General features: G+C 46.2%; 1 protein-coding gene across 4 annotated transcripts in view; it reads left to right on the top strand.

Annotated features, from left to right (window-relative positions):
* The first annotated feature begins 303 nt into the window (after nt 1-303).
* IGSF21 (immunoglobin superfamily member 21) overlaps nt 304-22233 on the top strand; it is a 36738-nt gene continuing 14808 nt past the window's right edge. For all 4 annotated transcript variants that reach the window (XM_048968029.1, XM_048968031.1, XM_048968032.1 and 1 more), the window contains exons 1-2: nt 304-585; nt 19544-19656. In XM_048968029.1, the coding sequence (XP_048823986.1) occupies nt 519-585; nt 19544-19656 (180 nt within the window). In that variant the 5' untranslated portion in view covers nt 304-518. The remainder of the gene's footprint in view (nt 586-19543; nt 19657-22233) is intronic.

The following is a 22233-nucleotide window of genomic DNA, read 5'->3' as shown; positions in this document are numbered from 1 at the left end:
GGTTGGTTAGTGAAGAAGCAAGCCACAAGCCAGCAGATTCCATCAGTCTGGTGCTGCTGGTTGTGTTGGTTTGGAAGCTGTAACCCCCAAGGACAATGCTGGGGACTGTTTGCACGAGGCTGGCTTAAAATGAGGGGAGATCTTGCGATTTTGGGAAATGGCAGAGTGAAGCTGGGATTCAGAGCACAGCCTTCCCTCATAAACCACGCAAATTCATACAAATCACAGCCTGCCCTGCACCCCGCGTCCCATCCATCCCCACCCCCTCCCTGCAGCCCCGCCCTGGGGCCGGACCGGGGCGGGCTTAGCCGGGAGGTGGGTGCCGGAGGTTCGAGCGGTGACATCGCGGTGCTGGAGCTGCGAGCGGTCGGCTCAGCTCGGTGGGATCGGCAGAGAGGGGCGTCGAGCCCAGCCCGGCACCGCCGCGATGCCTTCCGGGCCCCCCCGTGCTACAGCCACTGGTTCGGGGCACCGGTGAGCCCTATGGGGGCTCCCCTCCCTCCTCCCCCGCGGACGCTATGCGGACCATGAGCCCCCTGCCCCTCTTTTTACTGCTGCTTTGGGATCTCCTGGACCTGGCACTGGGTGAGTTCCATCACCCCCTTCCAACGGGATCAGCCCTGTGCCCTGATCCCAAATAACGGGAAAATGCTGTGCTGCGGGTGTGCGGGGGCTCTAGGCTCTGTGCCCCCCCTCGCGGCTTGGGAAAGGCTCTCCGTAATGGGAAAGTGGTTCTGGACCCGGTAGTAGGACGGTGGTTTTGGATCTGGGAATAGGGCACTCTTGATAATGCAGTGTTTTGCACTCTATAATAGGGTGCCCAGGAATAGGGGACCCGCTAATATGGCAATGGTTTTGGAGCTGGTAATAAGGCACCATATAATAGGACAGTGGTTTTGGACTTGGTGATAGGGAGCCTGGTCATAGGGCATCAGTTTTGGACCTGAGATTAGAGTGCCTGTTAATAGGTCTTCAGTTTTGGACCTGATAATATGGCACTGGTTTTGGATCTGGGCATGAGGCACCAGTAACGGAATAGTGGTTTTTGGACCACTGGTAACAGGGCACCTGGTAATAGGAGAAGCCACTAATAGGGTGATTAGTTTGGATTTGGTAATGGTGTATCAGACATTGACCTGTTAATAGGATGCTGGATTTTAACCTGTTAATAGGGCACTTGTTAACTGAATGCTAGGTTTACATCTGTTGATAAGGTGGTTGCATGCAGAGTGCCTGGTTTGGACTTCATAATAGGGTAACTCAGTAATAAGGCAACCCATTTGGACCCAGTAACAGGGCATCTGTTAACAGGGTACCAGATTTGGACCTAGTATTAGGTCACCCATTAGTAGGATACGTGGCTTGGATCTGGTAATAAATGAATCTGCTGATAGGGCAGTAGGTTTAGCCCCTTTAATAGGGTACCAAATTTGGACCTGCTAATAAGGCAGGCATTACTAGGACACCAGTTTTAGACCCATTAGTAGGGCACTTGCAAATAGAACACCCAGTTTTTACCTCTTAATAGGGTTCCCCCCAACAGGACATTGTTTTTGAATCTATTAACAGGATGCTGACATTGTCCTCATTAATAGGGACCTGCTAATAGGGTATGCAGGGATAGTCCATAGTTCATTCTCTGTATAGTGCATCAAAGCCCTGCCTGCTCTGCACAGCTCTGAGTGCTGGGAGGTGAGCGGCACTGATTGGGCAACTGTTGGGATTTTGCTATTTCTAACACGCTTTTTCCTGCATAGAATGCAGCCATCAGCTGCTGCAGGGCACAGGGAGGGGGAGTGGTGGACGCGCTCTGTAGGATTGGCACAAAGGGGCCAATTCTTCTCGAGTTTGAGGTGAAGTGCACAATATTATCCTTTGGGGTAGCACAGATCCACCTGCATAAAGCTGAGTTCCGCTTTTAATGTGCTTTTCAGCTGATGATTGATGAGAGTGGGGATGGGTAAGGCTGTGTTTGTGGTGTATGTTTGGGGGGGAGAAAGAGGTCAAAGTGTTTGTTCTGTGGATCAGTGTGGGGCTGTGGGGTGAGAAATGATATGATAGGATCTGATCATGGCGTGTGGATCTGGATTAGTGCTGCCATGAGCTCAGCATTCAGCTCCTAAAACCCCACTGGAACTTCTCTGTGTTCCCATATCCTGAGGTTTGAGCGCTGTCCCAAAACCCAGCACTTTCCAAGCAAAAAAGAAATATATCATTGCAAAAAGCCCATCCCGATGCTCTGGCAGTGGATGGCAGTTCCTGAGGTTCAGCATTGGGCAGATGGCTTTTCCTTGACTGAGAACATTCTTGGCTGGGGATTCTGCACCCGGGGATCTCCAGCCTTATTCTTGCCAGGGATGCAGCAGGATCCATGCCTACAAAGGGGATGTTAAGTCCCATCACTTTTTCCTCCACAATGCCTCTCTGAAGTGGTAAATTTTGTTCTTTTTTCTTTATATGCACTGTCTATAATGCATGGTGCGTGCTCTGTGTTCTCTCCGTGATTTCCCCTATTGCTGCCCCATCTCTGTGGGTGTGATTGAACATCCTATCAGCAGTGCACACACTCAAGCAAAGCATCCGTAAGAGCATCTGTGAGTGCATTTTGGGGCTTTCCATCTGAATCCATCACTTCTGAATGAAAAGCCCTTTTATTCCCTCATGCGATGCTCCCTGTTTTCTGGATGTGTGGTAGGCCAGCTGTGCCCTTCCCTATACAGCTTTTCCCATTAAAACTAGTTCAATCTCTCCCCTTGGCCAGGAAAAGCAACCTGAGCATGGCTAAGTGGGTTGAGGGAGCATCAGAATGGAAAAATGAGGGCATATGCAGGAGGTGAGCGGTCAGACGGTGGCTGGCAGTGGCCCCATAGCCTTGAGGTGGTGGTTTTTGGAAAGGCACAAAGTCTCATCTGCAGGCAGGGTGATGGCTCCTTGGCCGCCCCAAGCTGTTTGCTGGCACTTCACTCGTTGCCTGAAATACGTTCCCATCACATGCTCATCAGGTTTCTTTTAACAGGCAGGGAAAATCAGAGCTGTGTTTTGCAAACATGAAAGGAGAGTTAAATATGTCGAAGTCTGATCTCAGTGAGATATTGATATTGCCGTCATCTGAGAAGGTTTGGGGTAGAAAAGGAGAAAATTCAGTGTTCAGGTGTCTGGGAGTTTGCACGGTGCAGAGAGAGGAGGAGCATCCTTGCACCACGTGCAGAACAACCTGCTCTAATTCACCTACGAGCACACTGCGCTGACCTGGAAAAGCAGAACATGTTCCGTCAGCCTTCCTGCTCCTGCTTTCCCATCTCGTATTCAGCTCAGGGTCACCTTCTCTTTATCCTTTCCTCCCCTTTTCCATGAATTTCTGCTTCCTGCAAAGCCTCATGCTGCCTGAGTAAATCCATAAAGTCCTTCTGACAATCCACCCTGCTAATTGCCCTTGCCCTTTCCCAATTAGGCCAATTTTATTATTCCCTTCTCTCTCTCTCTCTCCCAGCTGCATTTTGCAGCTCTTTAGAGCTGCCAGCTTCAATCTTAGAGTGTTCTTACAAAGCAAGCTTCCTCCCTTCACCCTTCACCTTCCTAAGTTAATAGGCAGCTTTGGGGCACAGAGTTGTTCCATGCTTCATTTTCCTGCAAAACCCCCTGTATTTTAAATTCTGTGTTCTTCCAGGTGCTGGAGCTCAGTTTTGGGGCAAATCCTTCAGATTCCTCATTCCCTGTTGCAACGAGCAAGTGAGCAAGTTCTTAGTGTTGATGGTGCTGCGGTATTTAACTGTAGGTCTGGCTGATTTCCTTTTTTTTTTTTTTTTTTTTTTTTTTTTAAACCAAATTTTGACTTGTCTAGACTCACAAAGGTCACAGAGCCAGGGCGGATGTGTGTTGTGTGTCCTGGTTTTGCTTTCAAGACCCATGAGCTAAGCAGCCCTTGCTATATGCAAGGTGTTAATCCTATCTTCAAGGTGGTAAATGATCTTATATGCAACACACTAAACACTACGTATATAATCATAGGATCATTAAGGTTGGATAAGACCACTAAGGTCATCAAATCCAACTGTCAACCCATCTCCTCTAATAATGTCCCTCAACGCACAACATACTCTATGCTGTATGCAACATGCAAATGCTATATGCAGTACGCTATATGCAAAGTGCAAATGTTATATGCTGTGCACTGTATACTGTATCCATTGCAGCCCTCCTGTGTGCACCATGGGCTATCTCTGGTACCTTCACACCCTTGCAGAGGTCTTCCCTCTGGTTGCATGCAGGCTTCAGCAGCATGCAGGTACAATTCAGTTCCTGCATTAGTTGATGCACTGGGTTTTTATGGAGCATCTGATATACACGGGGAGGATGGGCATCGCTTGGCACTTATGTTGTTTTACTTACTGCTTTCATTCCCTGCCCCATTTGCTTGATTTCATTGACTGCAAGTCAGGCGCTGTGGAAAAGTCCTTTGAAGGAGCCCCCAAACCTTGTGGTTGTTTTTTTGTTGTTGTTGTTGTTGTTGGCTTTTCTTTTTTCTTTTTTTCTTTCTTTTTTTTTTTTTTTTTTTTTTGGAAAACTTCCCGGCCTGGAAATCAGCCTGCATAGAGCTGAGGAGGGAGGATGCAGCTGATGTGCTGTGTTTGCTCCGTGCCAAGCTGCTCTCTTTGCCCTTTTGTTTGCTTGCTGCAGAGGCACTTGGTGTACTGATGGGCTTGTTTGTAACTAATGGCTGGTGCTCACATTATCTCTCTGGCATTATCTCCTTCCCTCTTTTCCCCATCTCCTTCCTAAAATAAACAGTCAGTCACAGCTTGTTTTCAGTGCAGGACTTCTACCAACTTTGGGACAGATTCATGGTGCAACTGCCAAGGGCAGGCAGGCTCTTAGTAAAGTGCAGGACCATGACCCACATCACAATGTGCAGTCACCATCACTGCCAGCTCCATATTTTCCAGGGCACGAAGTCTATAATAAGCAGAAGATTGGGTACCAAGCAAAACCAAATGCTGGAGAAAAGCAGTGGAAATGGGTGAATGAATAACCCTTGTTAATAGAGTCCTGACAAACCCATGACTCTCCATCCATCCATAGAATCATAGAACGGCTTGGGTTGGAAGGGACCTCAAGGATCATCAAGTTCCTATCCCTCTGCCACAGGCAGGGCCACCAACCTCCATGTCTGGTACTAGACCAGGCTGCCCAGGGTCCCATCCACCCTGGTCTTGAGCACTTCCAGGGGCAGCATCCACAAACCTCTCTGGGCAGCTGTTCCAGCACCTCACCTCTCTCTCTGTAAAGAACTTCTCCCTGACATCCAATCTAAACTTTCCCTCCTTGAGCTTAAAACCATTCCCCCTTGTCCTATCACTGTCTACCCTTGTAAAACGTTGATTCCCCTCCTGTTTATAATTCCCTTTTAAATCCTGAAAAGCCACAATGAGGTCTCATCATAACCTTCTCTTATCCAAGCCGAACAAGTCCAGCTCCTTCAGCCTGTCTTCGTAGGGGAGGTACACCCATCTATTCCTGTGTCCAATCATCCCTATGCCCATCCGTGCTCACATCTGCCCATCCCTTTCCATGTCTGTCCATCCCTTCTCACAACCATCATTCCCCATATTTGTCCATCCCCACCCATCTCTACATCCATGCAAGGGAGGTTAGGAGTGGGGAAGGAGGCTTTGCAGTTCTTGGCTGGATCCACAGCAAGGGACTTCTCGCTACCCTTGGCTCCCAGGAGGTTTGGGGAATATTGGGATAAAGATAAATTTCCCATCAGAAGGATGCTGTGAGCAAGAGCCCTTCCCAGCTTCTGGATGACATGTTTTATCTGTTCTGCTGCTGGAAGCAAATCTCCATCTGCAAAACCCTTTTTAGTTGAAAGGCAGCATCCTGGAGGGCTGGAGCAGGGATTTTGTTCTTCTCTGCCCAAACCTGTGTATAATTTTCTTTTATATAATGCCTTCAACAATGTACTTCAGAGAGGAGGGTGAAGAGATTAGCAGCTGTGATTCCAACCCTGCTCCACCTCCCGGTGCTTGCAGATAAATTCTGTGGCTACATCCTGTCTGCTCAGGCTGGGGAAATAGGAGCTGGAGCTTCCTCTGATGGGATGCACCCACTTTGCATATACACTGATATTTCTTTGCGAAATGACTGGAGTAACTTCAGCGGCAGGGATGGGCAGTCGTGATCTGGGAATGCCCCTCAATGGGGGCTTGCTTCTTCCTGTAGGACCGAAGCAATGGTTGAGGTGTGGAACTAAAGAGATGCTTGGTGTGTGGGACCAAAGTGATGGGGGAGGGATGCGGGATGATTGGAGATATGGTGGGGTTCTCCTGTTGGCTCCTGGGTGTGCTGTCATCAATAGAAATGCTTTTTGGGGGGATGGATTGCATGGATAACATGGGATTTGCTGGTTGTACACAGACTGATCCCCAAAAGGAGGTTGGATCTTGGTGTTGTCAGTACTTGAAAAGAGGAAAATTATGGAAAGGGCAATGGCTCAGGGAGTTGATGGCTCTCTGCAGGGAGGGCAAGATGGGCTAAAAAAGCAGGAGTGTGTGGGGGGAAAAGTTTATCGGTATCACCCAAAGCATTGCAATTGCTCTGATTTGGGGGTGTTTTGGGGAGGGTGTTTTGCCCCATGCTGGATAACCAACAGCCTGGATCTGATCAAGCCAGTACGACTGCTCTAGTTACAACGTATATGCACATAGAGATGAAATATTTTCATGAGTGCCAGCGGAGGTGGCTCTTTTAAAGTTATATTTACATCTCATTGCACTACTATTGGTGGGATTGGCTTTTTTTTCTGTCTTTTTAAGGAAATCTTAGGAAAGATATAATATATGCAAGCTGGCTAGAGATGGGTTTCCTTCTGACGGAGAGAATTTACTCTGCTGTAATTATAGCAGCAGCGTGGGAACACAAAGGCACTGAAGGAAGCCTGGTTGCCAAATTTAAGCCCTCTGCTTGCAAAAATGTATCTTGTTAACTTCTTTTTCAGCAGGAAAACACATCTGGGTGACTTTGGAGTAGGAGATGTCTTTGCAGGGGCAGGATTTGGTCACTGGGATGGGAGGGATGCCCATGTTCTGGGATTTCTCATTGCAGTGGGGCTGGGTTCTATCATTTGTTTGCCCGGATCCCCTCTGTTCTCCTATCCTCTGATCTGCTAAAAGCTTTCCACTGTGAGAAAACAACCCAACTCTTTAAAATTTAAAAGGCTTACTTAAACAATGTTATCTCTCTTGGAAGGGAGAGAATATACTGAATGGTTATATTTAGTGCTTGGTGTAGGACAAAGGAGATGCAGAGAGATTTTTAACATGAGGATGTTAATCAGTTATACCACCTCGCCTGGGAGGTGTGGATATATGGATTTGTGTATGGATATGTGCAACACATCCATGAGCATGAGGATGGGAGAAGCAGGAGCAAAAAGCAGCCAGGCAAGAGCTGAGCATCCCTTCTTGATCGCTTATTTCCATCCCAGATGCTGGCTGGAGCCCTGAAAAGTGCAGGAGTGTGGGGGTGCTCTGGCTATATAGGACCTATATGGGATATAGCATAGAGGGCTATGTGATGCTATACTTCACCTTTTTCTACCCAAAAGCTGACTGGATGTAATTCCAAAAGGTGTGACAGGATGGAGATGCTCTGGTTGTGTGGGATATGTAGGAGATATAGCATAGATGGCTGGATAGGGCTGACTGCAGCATGAACAGCTGAGCTCCCTCTTCCCCAAAATAAGGCTGGGATGGGAAGGAGAACACTTATAGCTTGTAAATGGGCTGTTTCACAAATCCTGCTGTCCTCTCCCTGCTGGCAAGCTGTGAGGAAATCCTACCACGTTACTGAGCCTCTTTACCCACCCTCGTGGGAGCACTGAATTAAAGGAAATATTTTATGATCCTACGCTTCGTTATGTTTTATTAAAAGCAGAGCATTGGCCTCCCCTGCCACATTCATCAGATCAGAGGCTTTGTTGATTTTTTTTTTTTTTTTTTTTTTTTTTTTTTTTTTTTTCCACCTCCTATCCCAAGGTCTTGCTACTGTTGCTGTTGTTTCTGATGTCACTGGTTTGTGCTCTCCTGGTAGACAAAGTGGGGAGGAAAATGGGGCAACTAAGGTTTTTTAGGATGCCCCAAACAGGCTTGGGGGCATGGAGTTGTGATGCAGAAATAAAGCAGTTGGGTTTTCTGGGGTGTGTCCCATTTCCAGACTGCCTTGGGGGTGCAGAGTCATGATGCAGAAATAGGGGTGGATGTGGGAAAGTGGAGAAAAATAAATGAAGATGATGGGGGCCAGTACATCCTCGTGAGCCTTTAGGATACCCCATGGAAAAGGAGCTTGGAAAACCCAGCTCTGCTCTATCTCAGTGCAATCAAACTCATGCTGGGAAGACCAATGGGATGTCACAAATTTTGGGGGGAAAAAACCCAACACAAAATAGAGCTGCTTAGCAGAGCTGAAGGAAACAGGATGCCCTATCAGTCCTGCAGATTGATGGCAAAAAAAGCTGGCCAAATGAATGATAGGCATATCTGGAAGCAGTCAGGAGACAGGAAGGTATTAATTAGCAGTTATTTCTCAATGGAGCAGAGATGGATAGGGATTAAGGTAACAGCCATGTGCATCCTCTCCACAGCAGCAGCAACATAACGGTAAATCAGTGTTATGAATCGGTGCTGTAAGAGGGTGATATGTTTTAATCTTATTAGCGGCATGGCATTACTGGGAGAGCAAAGGGATTATTAATCACGGAGTGTAAATTGGGTAGGAGAGAGTGGCTTCGAATTAGCAATCCGGCTTTGTGTGGCAGGCGTTGGAGATGGAGAAGAAAAGAGGCAGATAGAGGATGGGTGAATGGGAGGATGCCAGGGGATGAGCGTGATGTCAGAATTGAAGAGATAAAGCAGCCCAGCTCAAGGCAAAGGGTTGGAGCATTGCTGTTCCTCGTACTGATGTTGGGTCTGGGATATCGAGATCAGCCCTTGAGCAGGAAGGTGGTAGGAAAAGGACTTGGTTGTGTGGGGTTGGGCAGGGGGTGAGGGGATTCCATGGGGTCATGTATGTAATAATCTAGCATATGCAGGTATCTGTCCTACCCACCCCATCCACTCTACCTCTCTCTGTCCTTCTGTCCAAACCTCCTCCTTCTGTCCACTCCTTCCTCCCTTTCTCTGCTCCTCCATACCCACATCCCTCTCTCTATTCTTCCCTCTGTTCCTCACTCCATCCTTCCCTTCATTCCTTCCTCCCTCCATTCCTCTCTCCTTCAATCCCGCTACTTCTTCCTCCCTTACTCTACCCCTCCATACTTTGATTCATCCATCTCTCTCTCCATGCCTCTCTCCATTCTTTTGTTCATCTCTCCATCCCTCCCTGTCTGTTACTCCCTTCTTCCTTCCATCCATCCCTACATTCCTCTTTTCCTCTCTCCTTTCCTCCCTCACTCTACTGCGGTGGCTTTGCCTTGCTTTTGGGCTTTTGAAGCACTTCCGCCTGCTACCAGGTTTTATTTCCCTCATTTCTCTGCTTGAGGTCATGCCCTTGTTGTATAAGTTCAGAACATGGAAAAAAGAGAATAATAATAATCCCTTCCTGTTTAGAGAGCACAGAACCAATGGCACAAGCAGAGATTACAGGCAGTTGGGGAGCAGGGTGGGAGCAGATAGCTCCCATTTTATCACCAATTGCTAATCTGGGCTAGTTGGATTTGACTGCAAACAAAGAAAGAAATAAGCAAATTCTTCATCGAAGCTTGTGGTCACATGCTCCTGCTCTGGGCACAGCACCTCGCTGGGACTTTTAACATGGTGGGAAAACCCATGAGCAGCACCCAGACCTAAATCCTCATCCTTGCTCTTCAGGAAAATTAATTTTTATTTTCCTCTTCTGTCCACCCCATGCTTGTATTTCTCTCAGCTAAAGCTGGAGGAGTAGAAGGTTTTACGGAGGACTGTGGTTTTTCTGATGTTAACGTTCAATATTGCACTTATTTTTGAGGAATAGTGCTCGTCTCCAATGATCCCTTGCTGGTGTTCATGCTTCACTCGATTTCAGGTGTTTTTGTAAAATGGTAGATCTTGCACTCCCCTTGCAAGCAGGGAAACTGAGGCATGGATGGGACTTACTCCAAATGCACACTTCACACTGCTTCCAGCTCCACTAATTAACACAGGCTGGAATTATGCTCAAGCCTAGATTAATGAAGTGAGCTATGGTTTCAAATAATTAGCTCCTGGTGTGGTAATCCTCACCCGGAGGCAGGGCATACACCTTTCACTTTAGCAAGAGCAACCCTAATTTGCACCAAAAAAAAGAGAGAAGGTTCACAGGGGTTGCAGCAACTTTCTTCGTTAAGTTTCAGCATCTTCATGCAGTGTATCAGCTTCAGAGTGAGGCTCTAATAAACCGAGCTGCTTACAAATAATTTGTTTTTTCTTTCCTGTAAAGTTGATGGTGTTTCTCAATGCATTGCATTCAGAATTTGGCTGGGTGGGATTTTGGTAGCAGGATCTTGATCCGTGTCCAGCCCTGGGGGATGCTTGGAGCAGTGCCTGCATCCAGGTGTTGCATTTTTCTGCTCCTAAATGAGGTAGAAACAGAGGTGCAAGAGGTTGGCTGATGGGATCTTGTATTGATACCTAAAGTAGAGCTTTTTGCTGAAAAAAAAAAGGTTTTTAAAAAAAAAAAAAAAGACACCTTTTCAGTCCTTTGCAGAGTGCTCCAGGATCTCACTACAGCTTCTCCTGCTCTTGCTACAGTTAATATCAAATTAAACCCCACATCTGCGCTGAGGAGGGGTTTGCTCTGCAGTGAATGGGGATTAACAGATTCCACCAGCCTCAGCACAGTACTGACTAACTAAAAGGCAAGAGGGGTGTGAAGTTTTAGCAAGCGCAAGGGGAAGGATGCTTATGTTTGCGGGGCATCCTGCTCCTGAGCATCAGCCAATATCATGCCCAGGGTGTTGGGGAGGGACCATGCATTACTGCAAAGGGATTTGGTTGGGGTTTTTGGGTGCTTTCAACATGTGAGGCTCCATCAGCAGTTGGTCAGGGTGATGTCCTGTTCTCTCAAGGGGTTAGACTGGAAATGCTGCATGGAAATAAATGCATTCACAACCGGTGCAATGTGCCCAGAAAGCCAACATATCCTAATCAAGGCAGGTGACATCTCTCACCCATTGCATCCTCTCCAATTTTGCAAAAATTGATTATCTTCAGCTTGCATTGGAAAAAAGTTAGGGGGCAAGCAGGCTGGCTTTGGTTTGAAGGAATCTATCCTAAATTGCTTATTTGTGGTTTTTCAAACAGTACGAATGGCAGGTTGCTCCACAAGCAATCAGCCCCAATTTGCATACATACATACAAGCAAATGAAGAGAGTGATCTCCATTTAAAAATCGGGGGATCTGGGGCCCTGCATGACCCCTGAGTGCTTTAAGTTTCAGTTTTGGCAGTGTAGGCATGCATGGTTTGCTGGCAGCTTTAGGGCAATGTACTGAACATGCAGGGGGAGAAATGATAAATAAAATTTTAGTGTGCTGGAGTAAATGCTGCTAAACATACTTCACGTCTGTGCAGCTGTAAGAGATAAATATTCTATCTATAATTTATGGGCATGGTTTCCTATACTGTGCAGAGGGGTCTGGTAGTAGCTAATAAAATACATCGAGAGGATTACCAATGCAGCAAACGCAGCCCTGCTTGTAATTTGCATGGGGTGGAAAGACCCATCTTCTCTTCTCCATATCGTGTGATCTCTTTTTAGTGTTTTTGGTGTGTATTTCCAAGTGATTTTGCTTGATTATCTGTCTTTCTCTGTGGGTGTGTGTGCAGAAAAACTGCTCATTTATGAGTAACGTCAGGCTGTATCATCACAGCCAGTTCTCGTCGTCAGCTTTGAGGATAGTGAATTATTTCCTATATGGTTGATATTTCCCGTTTGTTTGAGTATAACCTGGAGTCTTGCTGCTCCCACTTATCCCCTGCTTATTTCTGTCTTCTAAGCCTTATTTTTTTTGTGTTTTCACTCCCAACATCAGAAGTTTTCCACTATCTGGAGCATCTCTCATTTTGTAATAGGTGCATTTATCTTGGCTGTGATTTTCTTCTTTCCAAGGATACTGTGGGTTGGGGTAGGCAGGAGGTAGCCTTTGGCTTTGTGACTGCAGGGTTTTCATCATCAATGTCATGTTTTGGAGTTTCTCTCCAACAAAGTGCCTAATTTTATCTAGGGATCTACTAAGAACCTAAATGATGCATATATAGGTTATCCTGGGTATTGCTTGCTTCAGAAAAATGCCACAGCCGCTTTTACAAAACTTACTCAAAACTTTCATTTTCTTTCTTTCCTCTTTGTTTTGTTGCTGTCACACTCTGGGTTGCATTGCACAAGCTGACCATGCATTCCACTGTCTATGGAGTAAAAAAAAACAAAACAAAACAAAAAAAACATAACCTACTCCCAGAAACGACCAATTTCCTGAGGCTTTCACACAGACATCTTGTTTGACAGAGATGTGCTACAAGCACTAACTCGATGCCAGCAGTGAAAGGAGCTTTCTCATATTGTGCTCCGGTGAGCTGGAACAGCACTGCTGTCAAGCCTTGGCTGGAAAAGGTGTGACAAAAGACATTAAAACAGGTTTTGTTTCCCATGCACGGGGTGCATAGCTGCTTGGATGGCTCTGTGCATTTCAAAGTTGTTTGTTGGTGACACACTGGAGGTGAGGCTTGTGCACAATAGGCTTGTGCAAAGCAGGGCTTTGCATTTGTTTTATTAACTTCTGCTTGGTGATGGATGGATGAGTGGAGAGAGTCAGTAGGATGGGAAAGGAGAGAAAAAACTGAAAATGCTGGAAGGAGTTGGAGAAGGCAGGAGATGGGCACTGGGAAGGGTGAAGGTGGCTCTGTATCTTCCTGAGGTTCCCAAGTCCTAAATTGCTTGCTCATTGTGTTTGTGTGATCCATTGCCAAATGGCACAACCCAAAGGCCAGGGTAGTGCTGAAGTAGATGGGATGACATTGAGTTCTCGTAACTTGACACTGGAAAAGACGGAGTCTAGCGTTGATTCATGGCTGCTACAAGTTGTTTTTCTGGTAGTAAGGTTGCAGTAGAGAGGCTGCCCCATGTTTGCAATGGGAGAAGCACCTCTTACTATGTCTGGGGCTGTCTGCAGAAATCCAAACCCTTGAGAGACAAGTGGCTTTTTGTTCAGACCCTTCTTCACGTGTCCTTGCCTATACCGAGGTTGTGCTGATGAGGATAAAAACCCACCCAAAGCATTTGCAGTGTATTTTGGGTTTGTTTTTTTTTTTTTTTTTTTTTTTTTTTACTAACATAATCCATTTTAAGCTTCAGTCTTCATTTTTCTGCAGCCTGTGCTATTGTCATGCTGCATTGGAGCATGGCTATGGGCACTGGTTGGATCTAGTAAGAATGTAAGATGTAAAAATTTTAAAATGGCTGTAATATTCATGGTGATGACAAAACTGAAGTCTAAAAATTGATTTTTCTTAAGGTATGGTGGTGTAGTTTTTTGAGAAGCCCTTGTGTGATGTGTGGTGTTAGAAATGCACTGCAGTGATGTTTGGGTACCATGGCACAACATGATATTAGGCTTGAATTGCGGGATTTTAGTTGGCTGGGATATTTTGGGGGGAAGGAAGTGCAGGATTTAAGAAAGAAAGGAAAAAAAAAAAAAGCTGTGGGTAATGTTCAGAAATCCCATCTCAGTTGGGTTTGAGAAATTGTTGGAAGTTGGTGTTGTAGTTTGGCCTTACGCACCAGTTGGACTGTGACACTGTGATAAAATCTGACTGGCAAGGCTTAAAAAGAGGACGTTTTGAAGAGTTTGCAAATATTTTTATCATAAAATCCAAATTGAAACAGACCCTTTAGGGCCTGCCTGTCCGTACTGAAGGGTCCCTCTATAACTGATGATGCCAGTGCCCTGCTTTTAGTGGTTTTCTCAGTTAATCTTGATTTAAAAGGGTCAAAAGGCCAAACCAACCATGCTCAATCAATGTATTGATTAAAATTATTGATTAAAATGACAAAGAGCTAGCAAGACAGGAGACACATCCATAGGATGGAGGTAGCTTGGTGTAGGCTTTGATGTGCCCATTGCAACCTATTTCATTAGAGAAAAATCCTCTATGCTATGTATTCTATGTCTTCTATCTACAATGCCACAGGATTTAGGTGCTGGTGTGGTCCAGCAACCCCCATGCAGCATAATTAGAGAAACAGCTGCAAAGTGCTTCCTCCCTCTTATGCAAATGGATGAGGTAAGAGGTATCTAATTAAATGTTTGTACTTTAATTCGCCGTGGTGTGTAGGAAGATGAATTTTAATTACTGGCTCTTTAATTGTTTGGCCGGCCTGTTAATATCCTATTTACACAGCGTTAATACAATTTGCTCTCTGTCAGCAGGGCTCTTCCTCGCAGCGGGAGCGAGATTCTCCTTCTGCTCCAGGTGGCCTGGTGACGCCAGGTCCTATGGCTATATTGCGTGAATAGAAAAAGAAATACAGCATGAGGAATGAATAAAAAATTACAAAATCCAGCACAAATTGTGGGTGGGTTTTGGGGGCATTCTGCCCTGTTGATACTCAGGTTCTGTTTTTCTTTAAGGAAAAAGTGGGAAATCAGGCAAAACTTATGCACCTTTATGCCTTTAAAAACACAAAGGAGCACCCCCCCACCTTTTTCCTTTGTGAAAGGACCATCTCCTTTGGATGCCTGACACTGCCTCTGTCTGTCACATCCGATTTCAGTTGTGAATGTTAAACCTGTATTAAAATACTTTTTTCCTCCATTTTGGAGGGGGGAAAAAAAAAAAAAAAATCAGTGCAGCAGCTTGCCAGGGAAAAAAGCTCCAGATTCAGCAAAATATGGCCACTCTGTGTTGGGACAGATGGGAGTCCTTTGCTGTTTCTTGCCCCTTGTAGCCCTCCTGGATTAGTAGGAGAGGCAGCAGCCCATTATAATTGTAAATTGCCTGGGAAGTTCATAAATAAGGCATTGCTGGAGCCGGGAATATAGCTGTGGAGAGAAGGAAAAATTATGTAGCTGTGCTCGCAGGAATGGGAGCAACTGCTGGTATTTAATCTTTAATGAACAAAATGTTGCCAAGTGCTACGAGTCAGAGCACGTTTGCTTAATGCTCCTCAGCCCTGTGGCCACAGAGAATTCAGCCTCACCTTGCGCCCTGATGACCTCCCATGTACCTCCCATCATCTTCCTCCCTTCTTTTGGGGAATGCAATTTCTTAGAATCATTAAGGTTAGATAAGACTGCTAAGTTCATCAAGTCCAACCATCAACCCATCCCCATTATGTGCACTAACTGTATCCCTCATAGTTTTAGCATCCCAAGTGGCTCTTCTGCAAGGGGCAGCGTGCTTCCTCCATCAGCAAAATCCTGAAATCCTTTCAAACCCTTTGCAAAGAAGGTTTGTGCGCTTGGAAGATTTCCCTGTGCTTGCTGCTGTGTGCCAGCAGAAGGAACATAGGAGGGCAAAATTGCAGAGAAAAATGAAAAGGCAGAAAGAGCAGGAGCCAGCTGGGCTGGCCTCATGTTAAAAGTCAGCAAGAGGAGAGGTGGAGGGGGACAAAAGACTGAAAGACACAGAAATGTTAAGTCTTGAATGGAAGAATGGAGACATCAGAGCCAAAGGAAAATAAGAAAGAGCAGGAGGAAGGAAAAGAGGGGAAAATGATGCAAAGCACCCATTAGGTTGCTTTTCCTGAATGCTTTTGGAGGACCTAGGGACAGGAGGTCGTGAAGGAAATGGTGTGAATTGTGTATAAGCTCTGCTAATCGTGGGCTGATTACAGTGGGGATGTGCTTGTATCACCTGTGTTGGCACCTGGAGGGTGTTCCTGCTTGGCTGCCCATCCCAACAAAGCACCAGAAACAGCACTGCCACCCCAAAATGACCATCCCTTTAGGCACAGAAGGGGCAGGTGAAATGTGGGGATATTCCCAGAGACATGTCTCAACCCACTGTTGGTTTGGCTTTGGCTTCTTGGGGAACAATGAGATTTGAGGAATCGATGGGCATACAGGGAAGACAAGCACCAATTAGTGTCAATAAACCCACATTTTCCTTGGATGTAGTTTAAAAGTAATTGGACACACAGTGAAGGGTTTTCTCCATGGGGGGAGAACCATGGGACACACCAGAACGCAGCAACATCCCTCAACTTCTGCATGCATTGGTGTTTGCACCTCCTCCCTTGCAGCTGTTCTGTAATTGAAAGTGCCGAGCATGTTATAATGTGCTGCTTTTATTAATGTGTCACTCCTGATTTAAAAGGACATTTCACTTATCTCTTCCTGCCTCCTTCCTTTCGTAATTTTTTTTTAAGTGAATGTTGCAAGAATTCCCACTGCTCGCTATCAAAAATACCTTTTTATTTCTTTTTTTTTTTTTTTCCCCCAGGGGTGAAATATAATCAGAGGACTGCATTTCTATAGGTCAGAATCTAATCAGAAGGTGGCATGGCTCATCTTTGGCTATGAAATATGTTTTATTTTAAAAGAGTGGAGGGGAAGGAGAGGAGCATAGAGCTGGGAGCTGCTTTGGGGCTGTAGAGGTGCTGGCTGGCCAGACACAAATCCAGTGCTCAGCCCTTTGTAAAATAGTTACAAAAGACTTTCAGGTTCAGCAGTATCTGACATTACTGTTTTCTTCTCCTCTGTAATTAAAAAAAAAAAAAAAAAATCACAAAGAACAACCAGACCAGGACTTTCTGCACTGTTTCCATAGGGGGTGAGTTCTGCTCTGCTTCTAAGGAGGAAAGGGAAAGATATAGGTGGGGTTCTGTGTTGAAACCTGGCAACCTTGTGAGTATGGAAAGTGTGCAACGCTTCATTTTTCGGAAAAAAATGGCAAATTTTGGACTTAAAGTGATGTTTATACCTTACACTTATTTTAGCCCATTTGTGGGTCTTTTTTTTTTTTTTTTTTTTTTTTGGTTCACCCCTTTCTGTCTTTGCTTTTCCATCTGATTAAAAGAAAAAATGAACTAGAGGCTTGAAAGTGAGGCCAAACCTTGGAATTTGCTTACAAGCATTCAGGAGGGGGGGGGGAATATTCTGTGCGATGCAAATTTACCTTAGGTTTACCCAGGGGGAGTCCCTGTGAACCCAAGCAAGGGACTGCTGCCTTGGAAACCCTCCTGTTGCACAATATCAGATGCCTCCATCAGAGACCTGCATATTAAAGCAAAAATGTTTGGGTGGAAGCTGAGGAGAAATCTTGTTGCAAGACCTGGGGGACAGCGCAGCAGGATGAGAACATGACCCTTCCCATAATCGCATTCTGGGGGGCAGAATTGCAGAGCAGAGCCCCTCTAGCTAATGGTTGGGCTGAGCATGGGAAGCAAGCAAATGACCACAGTTTTGACTGCAAAATACCCTTTTCCAGCATTTCTCTGCTGTGACAAAGCATTGGCTGTGATGTCTTAGAAAGCTGAACTGTGGTTTGGAGGCATTTTATTGACACAGTCCCAAAATCCTACAGACCTGCACTCAGCTCTTCTCTGCATCTTCTGCGCACTCATCCTTCTGGGAAGTCAGAATTAGGTTTGCGGGTGTGCATCTTGTAGGATGGTGATGTGTGGCAGTTCTCCATACTTGGAAAGAAAGAAGGGGAGATGAGTGCTGAGATTCATAAGCATCACCACCAATGATGAATGCACCACTAAGAAGCCCATTTGCAGCTAACAGGGATATGCCAGCATGGCAGAAGCCAATATCAAGAGCTTATTTCCCTGCCAGCAACAGGTGTAAGAGAAAAGGAATTTGGTGCTAGAGGACCAAGTAGCTGCTTCTCCTTGCTTCATGCCCTTTCCCTCTTTCACCATTTTCCTTCTGGTGAGATTTCACTCTGAAATGGGCATCTGTTGCTGGTTGAGCATGGCGGGTTCTGGCCCCTATAGAACCGATGCAAGAAATTGAGAGGTTACAACGAAGTAAGCGTTGGTTTTGCAAAGCACAGAACATCTTATAGCTATGCTTTGTTTTGTAAGAAGTAGATATCCTCATAGCACTGCCAAGCCTGAATTATCTGCTCTGATGCTTGGATGCTGTTGGTCCAACACTGAAGGAGCAACTTTGCAGTGGCCCACTTCGGATTTGAGGCTTGGTTTTGAGCAAGGGTTGAGGTGGGAGCTTCAAGGGTTGAGGTGTAGCTATGGGACTTCTACAACATATAGAGGAAGACAGCAAAAGACCAATAATTTTGGATTTTTGAAGCCATTTGGGAGATGGAGTTCAGAGATGTGTGTACAGGGATTCGGATGGGGGTGCTCTGGCTTTGCACTACCATGTGCAAGAGTGGGGCTGAAGCCAGTGCAGAGCACTCAGAAATGCATTTTCACCCTCTTTGCCTCAGTTTACCCACTGAAGAAAAAAAAAAAAAAAAAAAAAACCACAACTACAGGGGCTGCTCTCAAGCCAGGCTGGGGCTGGTGTATCTTAATAACTTGCAGGCGCAAGGGAGAATGCAATCTCAACTCTGTCACCTGTCACTTGTGCTGCTGCTGCCAGCCTTATATAATTGGCTGCTTGATCCATGCTGGGGACAGGAGGGAGATGAGATCTTGCCTGGGGGCTGCCCATGTCTACTGGCAAGCAGAGCTCTGCCAGGCACAAAGCATTGCTTTGGTGCTTGTTGATTTCTGTGCCTGATCTTTTGCAAATGTCAAAGGTGAAGTGGCAAAAACAGGGATACGCCCACAAAGAACTTGTGTGACCCCTACATCCCTCCTTTTCTCCCATCTCTGCCAGCCTCAGCTGCCTCCTCTGCAAAGGAATCTCAGTTCTTCCACCACTCGGGGCTGTTTGCAAACCCACTCCTATTTATTCTGCATTGCTTTTCCATCCAATGCAAGCAGCTGTTAAAACAAAATGGATTTTTGCAGTGGAATTTGAGGTGTGCTGCTTGGAAACAGTGCCAAATGGTACTCAATAAGAGCTCAGATCTGCAGGGCTGTCAATCTGCAGCTGGAGGAGGTACAGCAAACTAAACATGAAATGCAGTCCCCTGCCCTCTTGACCCCAGCTCTGTGCTCCTGCAATGGGTTTGCAGCAAACCAAGAGGAGAGCAATAGAGAGAGGAAATGAGAAGAGAAACGAGGCTGCAAGTTTCAACTGTGGATCTCAAATCCTGATTGGTCTTTGGGGTTGGGGTTTGTACACAGGTCAGCTTTGAGCTTCCAGAGACAGGTGAGATTTGGGTACCTGCGGGCAAGTTGGGTGATTTTGCAAAGTAAAAGAGAGAGAGAAAAGCAGCAAAAGGGTTTTTCATTGCATTTTAGTGCTGGTAAATATATGCTACATAATATTAGGAGGGTTTTCCCTGGTACTTTTTTTATGCGTTTGGTACATACGATGACAAGATCCGCATATGTAGGGTGTAATCAACTTCTAGTCTTTGAACAGAGCCATTGAATGCCCCCACAACCACTTGAACAAATTTTCGGCATCCTATCCAGCTCTTACATCCCTTTTTCCCCCTCTGTTGCAGCCTACCTGACAGTCAGCATCGAGCCACTGCCGCCTGTAGTGGTGGGCGACGCTGTGACGCTGAAATGCAACTTCAAGACGGATGGAAAGATGCGGGAGATCGTCTGGTACCGGGTGAGCTGGCACCAGCCTCTGCCCTTGGGGATGGGGACATGGAGGCAGCGGTGTGACATGAGGTCAGGGATGATGGGGAGGAGTGTGGCCATCCAGTGCGACGGTGGAAATATCATTTGTGCTGCTGTCCTTGCACAAAGCCAACAAGGAAGTAGCCTGGCTCTTAAAGCAGGGAGGACGGGGGGGGAAATGAGTTGGCAGTCGTCTTAAGGTTTTTTCTTTTTTGTATGTTTTACTGTTTGGTTTTTTTTTTTTTTTTTGGGGGGGGGGGGGGGGGGGGGTTAGGCTGGCTTTGGTGAGGGTTATGGGTGCAAGGGGTTGGTTGGCACTATCCAAGAATATGGAACTGGGGTTGGCACCATTTGGGATTTTTAAGTTGCAGGTGGCACCATCCGGGTTTCTGAGTTGGGATGGGGTGCCATTTGGGATTTCTGAGTTGGGATTAAGGTCAGCCCCACTGATTTTTTTTTTTATTTATTTATTTTATGTTGGATGGGAAATAGTGCAAAACTGGGCATGTACGGTGCTTTCCTGGGCTTTTCTGCACTCTGCCTTGCCCCAGAGAAACAACTACAGTGGAAAAAAACCAACCTAACTTATACAGAAAAAAGCAGAAAGTTGCAGGTGGTGAAGATTTAGCTCTTTGGTTTGCTTGCAGAGAAGGAGCTAATGGGGCTGGTGGCATCAGATGAAAGGGCTGTCCCTTGCTGTAGAAGGTTTTTTCTTGTTCCTGCTGTGTTGTTTTTGCCCCTCAAATGATGAGCTGCTATGCCTTAAAGCTATTCTGCACAGCTGGCAGGGTTTATAAATACAGAATAGTGTTTGTGGTGCCGATGGATATTCTCTTGCATGAGTGTGCTGCGTGCGTTCCCATTGTGCCCTGCTGTAAATATGTGTGGTTAGGTGTATCAACAAAAATATATTGAACTACAAAACAAAAAATTGTTCCAGACCCCTTTTTAGTGACTTGCTCTGGGGCTTTGTCCCCCTTCCAATTTGGGGAGGAGGAGGCTTTTTTGTATGGTGCAATCTTCACCAGGTTTTTGCTTCCCTTTTCCATTCAGTAATATTGGATTAACCCACTTTCCTGCAAGCTGGGTCTGGATTTGCCTAATCCCACTGCGTGGAGGCATGCTCAAGCCCTCGCTGAGGGGACAGCACGTGGGGTGGCTGAGCAAACCACAGTGTAGGATGCTATGGGGAGAGTGGGAGGGGAAAAAATAACCCAGCTTTTATTTTTATCTCCCCAAATCCTCCTATCCTCCAGTTGTTTGGTATTGTTTTGTTTTTGCCTTCCTTGCCTTTTTTTCCTCCTTTCCCAGTGTGCTTCCTGCATTTGTAAATCATTCTGACAGTGCTTTTGTGCTCTGTGCACTGGAGCAGCCCAGTGGAGCAGTGCAGATAATCTTGGGGCTTTGTTTGTTTTAGAGGAAGCAAAGAGCTCATTGACTTAAAGGCGCAATACTTTGCGGATGTGAAAGTGGGGTGCATAGGAAGGAGGCAAAAGAGGTGGACTGTGGTGGCAAACTCAATGGCAGCAGTTGGATGTAAGGCGTTGGAGTGTGTGTAGAATGCATACAGAGTGCGTGTAGAGACCATGAGATGCATACGTAGACGATGGGATGCATGCCATCAGGGTGTGTGTGTGTAGACCATCAAGTGTATGTGTGGTTCATGAGGACCATGATAACCCATCAGGGCACATGCGTAGCCTGTGAGGTCTGTACATAACCCATCATGTGTTTGTGCAAGCCGTAGGGAGCATGCATAGTTCATGGGATGCACACGTAGACTATGAGGTATGTGCATAATCCTTCCTGTGTGTGTATGGTTTTATCAGGAGCATGAATAACCAATCAGAGGATGTGCGTAGCCCATAGAACGTGCACGTAGATCAGAGGGTGTTGTACATAATCCATAGTGTGTATGCATAAGCCACAGGGAGGGTGCGTAGCCCATGGGGTGCATGCCTGACTCATTGTGTTGTAGCTCGTCAAGGCACATGTGCAACCTGTCAGGGATGTCTGTAGTCTATGGAGCGTGTGCATAACCCATGGGGTGCATGCTTAGAAGTGGTTTGTGTGCATAACAATGTGTGTGCCCATGACCCATAGGGAGCGTGCATAACCCATGGAATGTGCAAACAAGACGATTGGTGGCACCTGGGACAAGCAAAGGACATGATACATAGGGGAAGGAGCATGGAGCCACATAGCTTCTCTGTGGAAAACCAGCACTGTGTGCTGTCTGCAGAGGTGTTAATTAACATCCAAACACCCCCACAAATCCTCACAGTAAATCCATCTCCAGTGGGTGTAATTTGCCTGAGAACATGTGCAAACATGGTTGGAACCCCCGGCTTCTGTCTCGAATCCCCTAAGACCTTTCAGGAGGTGCGATGGCAGCATCCTTGCAAACAAGCTTGTAATGAGCACTGGAAGACACCGAGCTGTCAAACTGTTGGCTGCCTCTGATTGCAGCATCTGAGGGGTTGTACTGGAGACCTGATTAGTGTGGCCACTGCCACACCACAGCGAGTGATGGGGAGGGAGAAAATTACTTTTCGCAGCAGTGCAG

Source organism: Lagopus muta, chromosome 21, assembly GCF_023343835.1.
Source record: "Lagopus muta isolate bLagMut1 chromosome 21, bLagMut1 primary, whole genome shotgun sequence".
Taxonomy (NCBI): domain Eukaryota; kingdom Metazoa; phylum Chordata; class Aves; order Galliformes; family Phasianidae; genus Lagopus; species Lagopus muta.
This window is presented reverse-complemented; position numbering and strand designations above follow the sequence as displayed.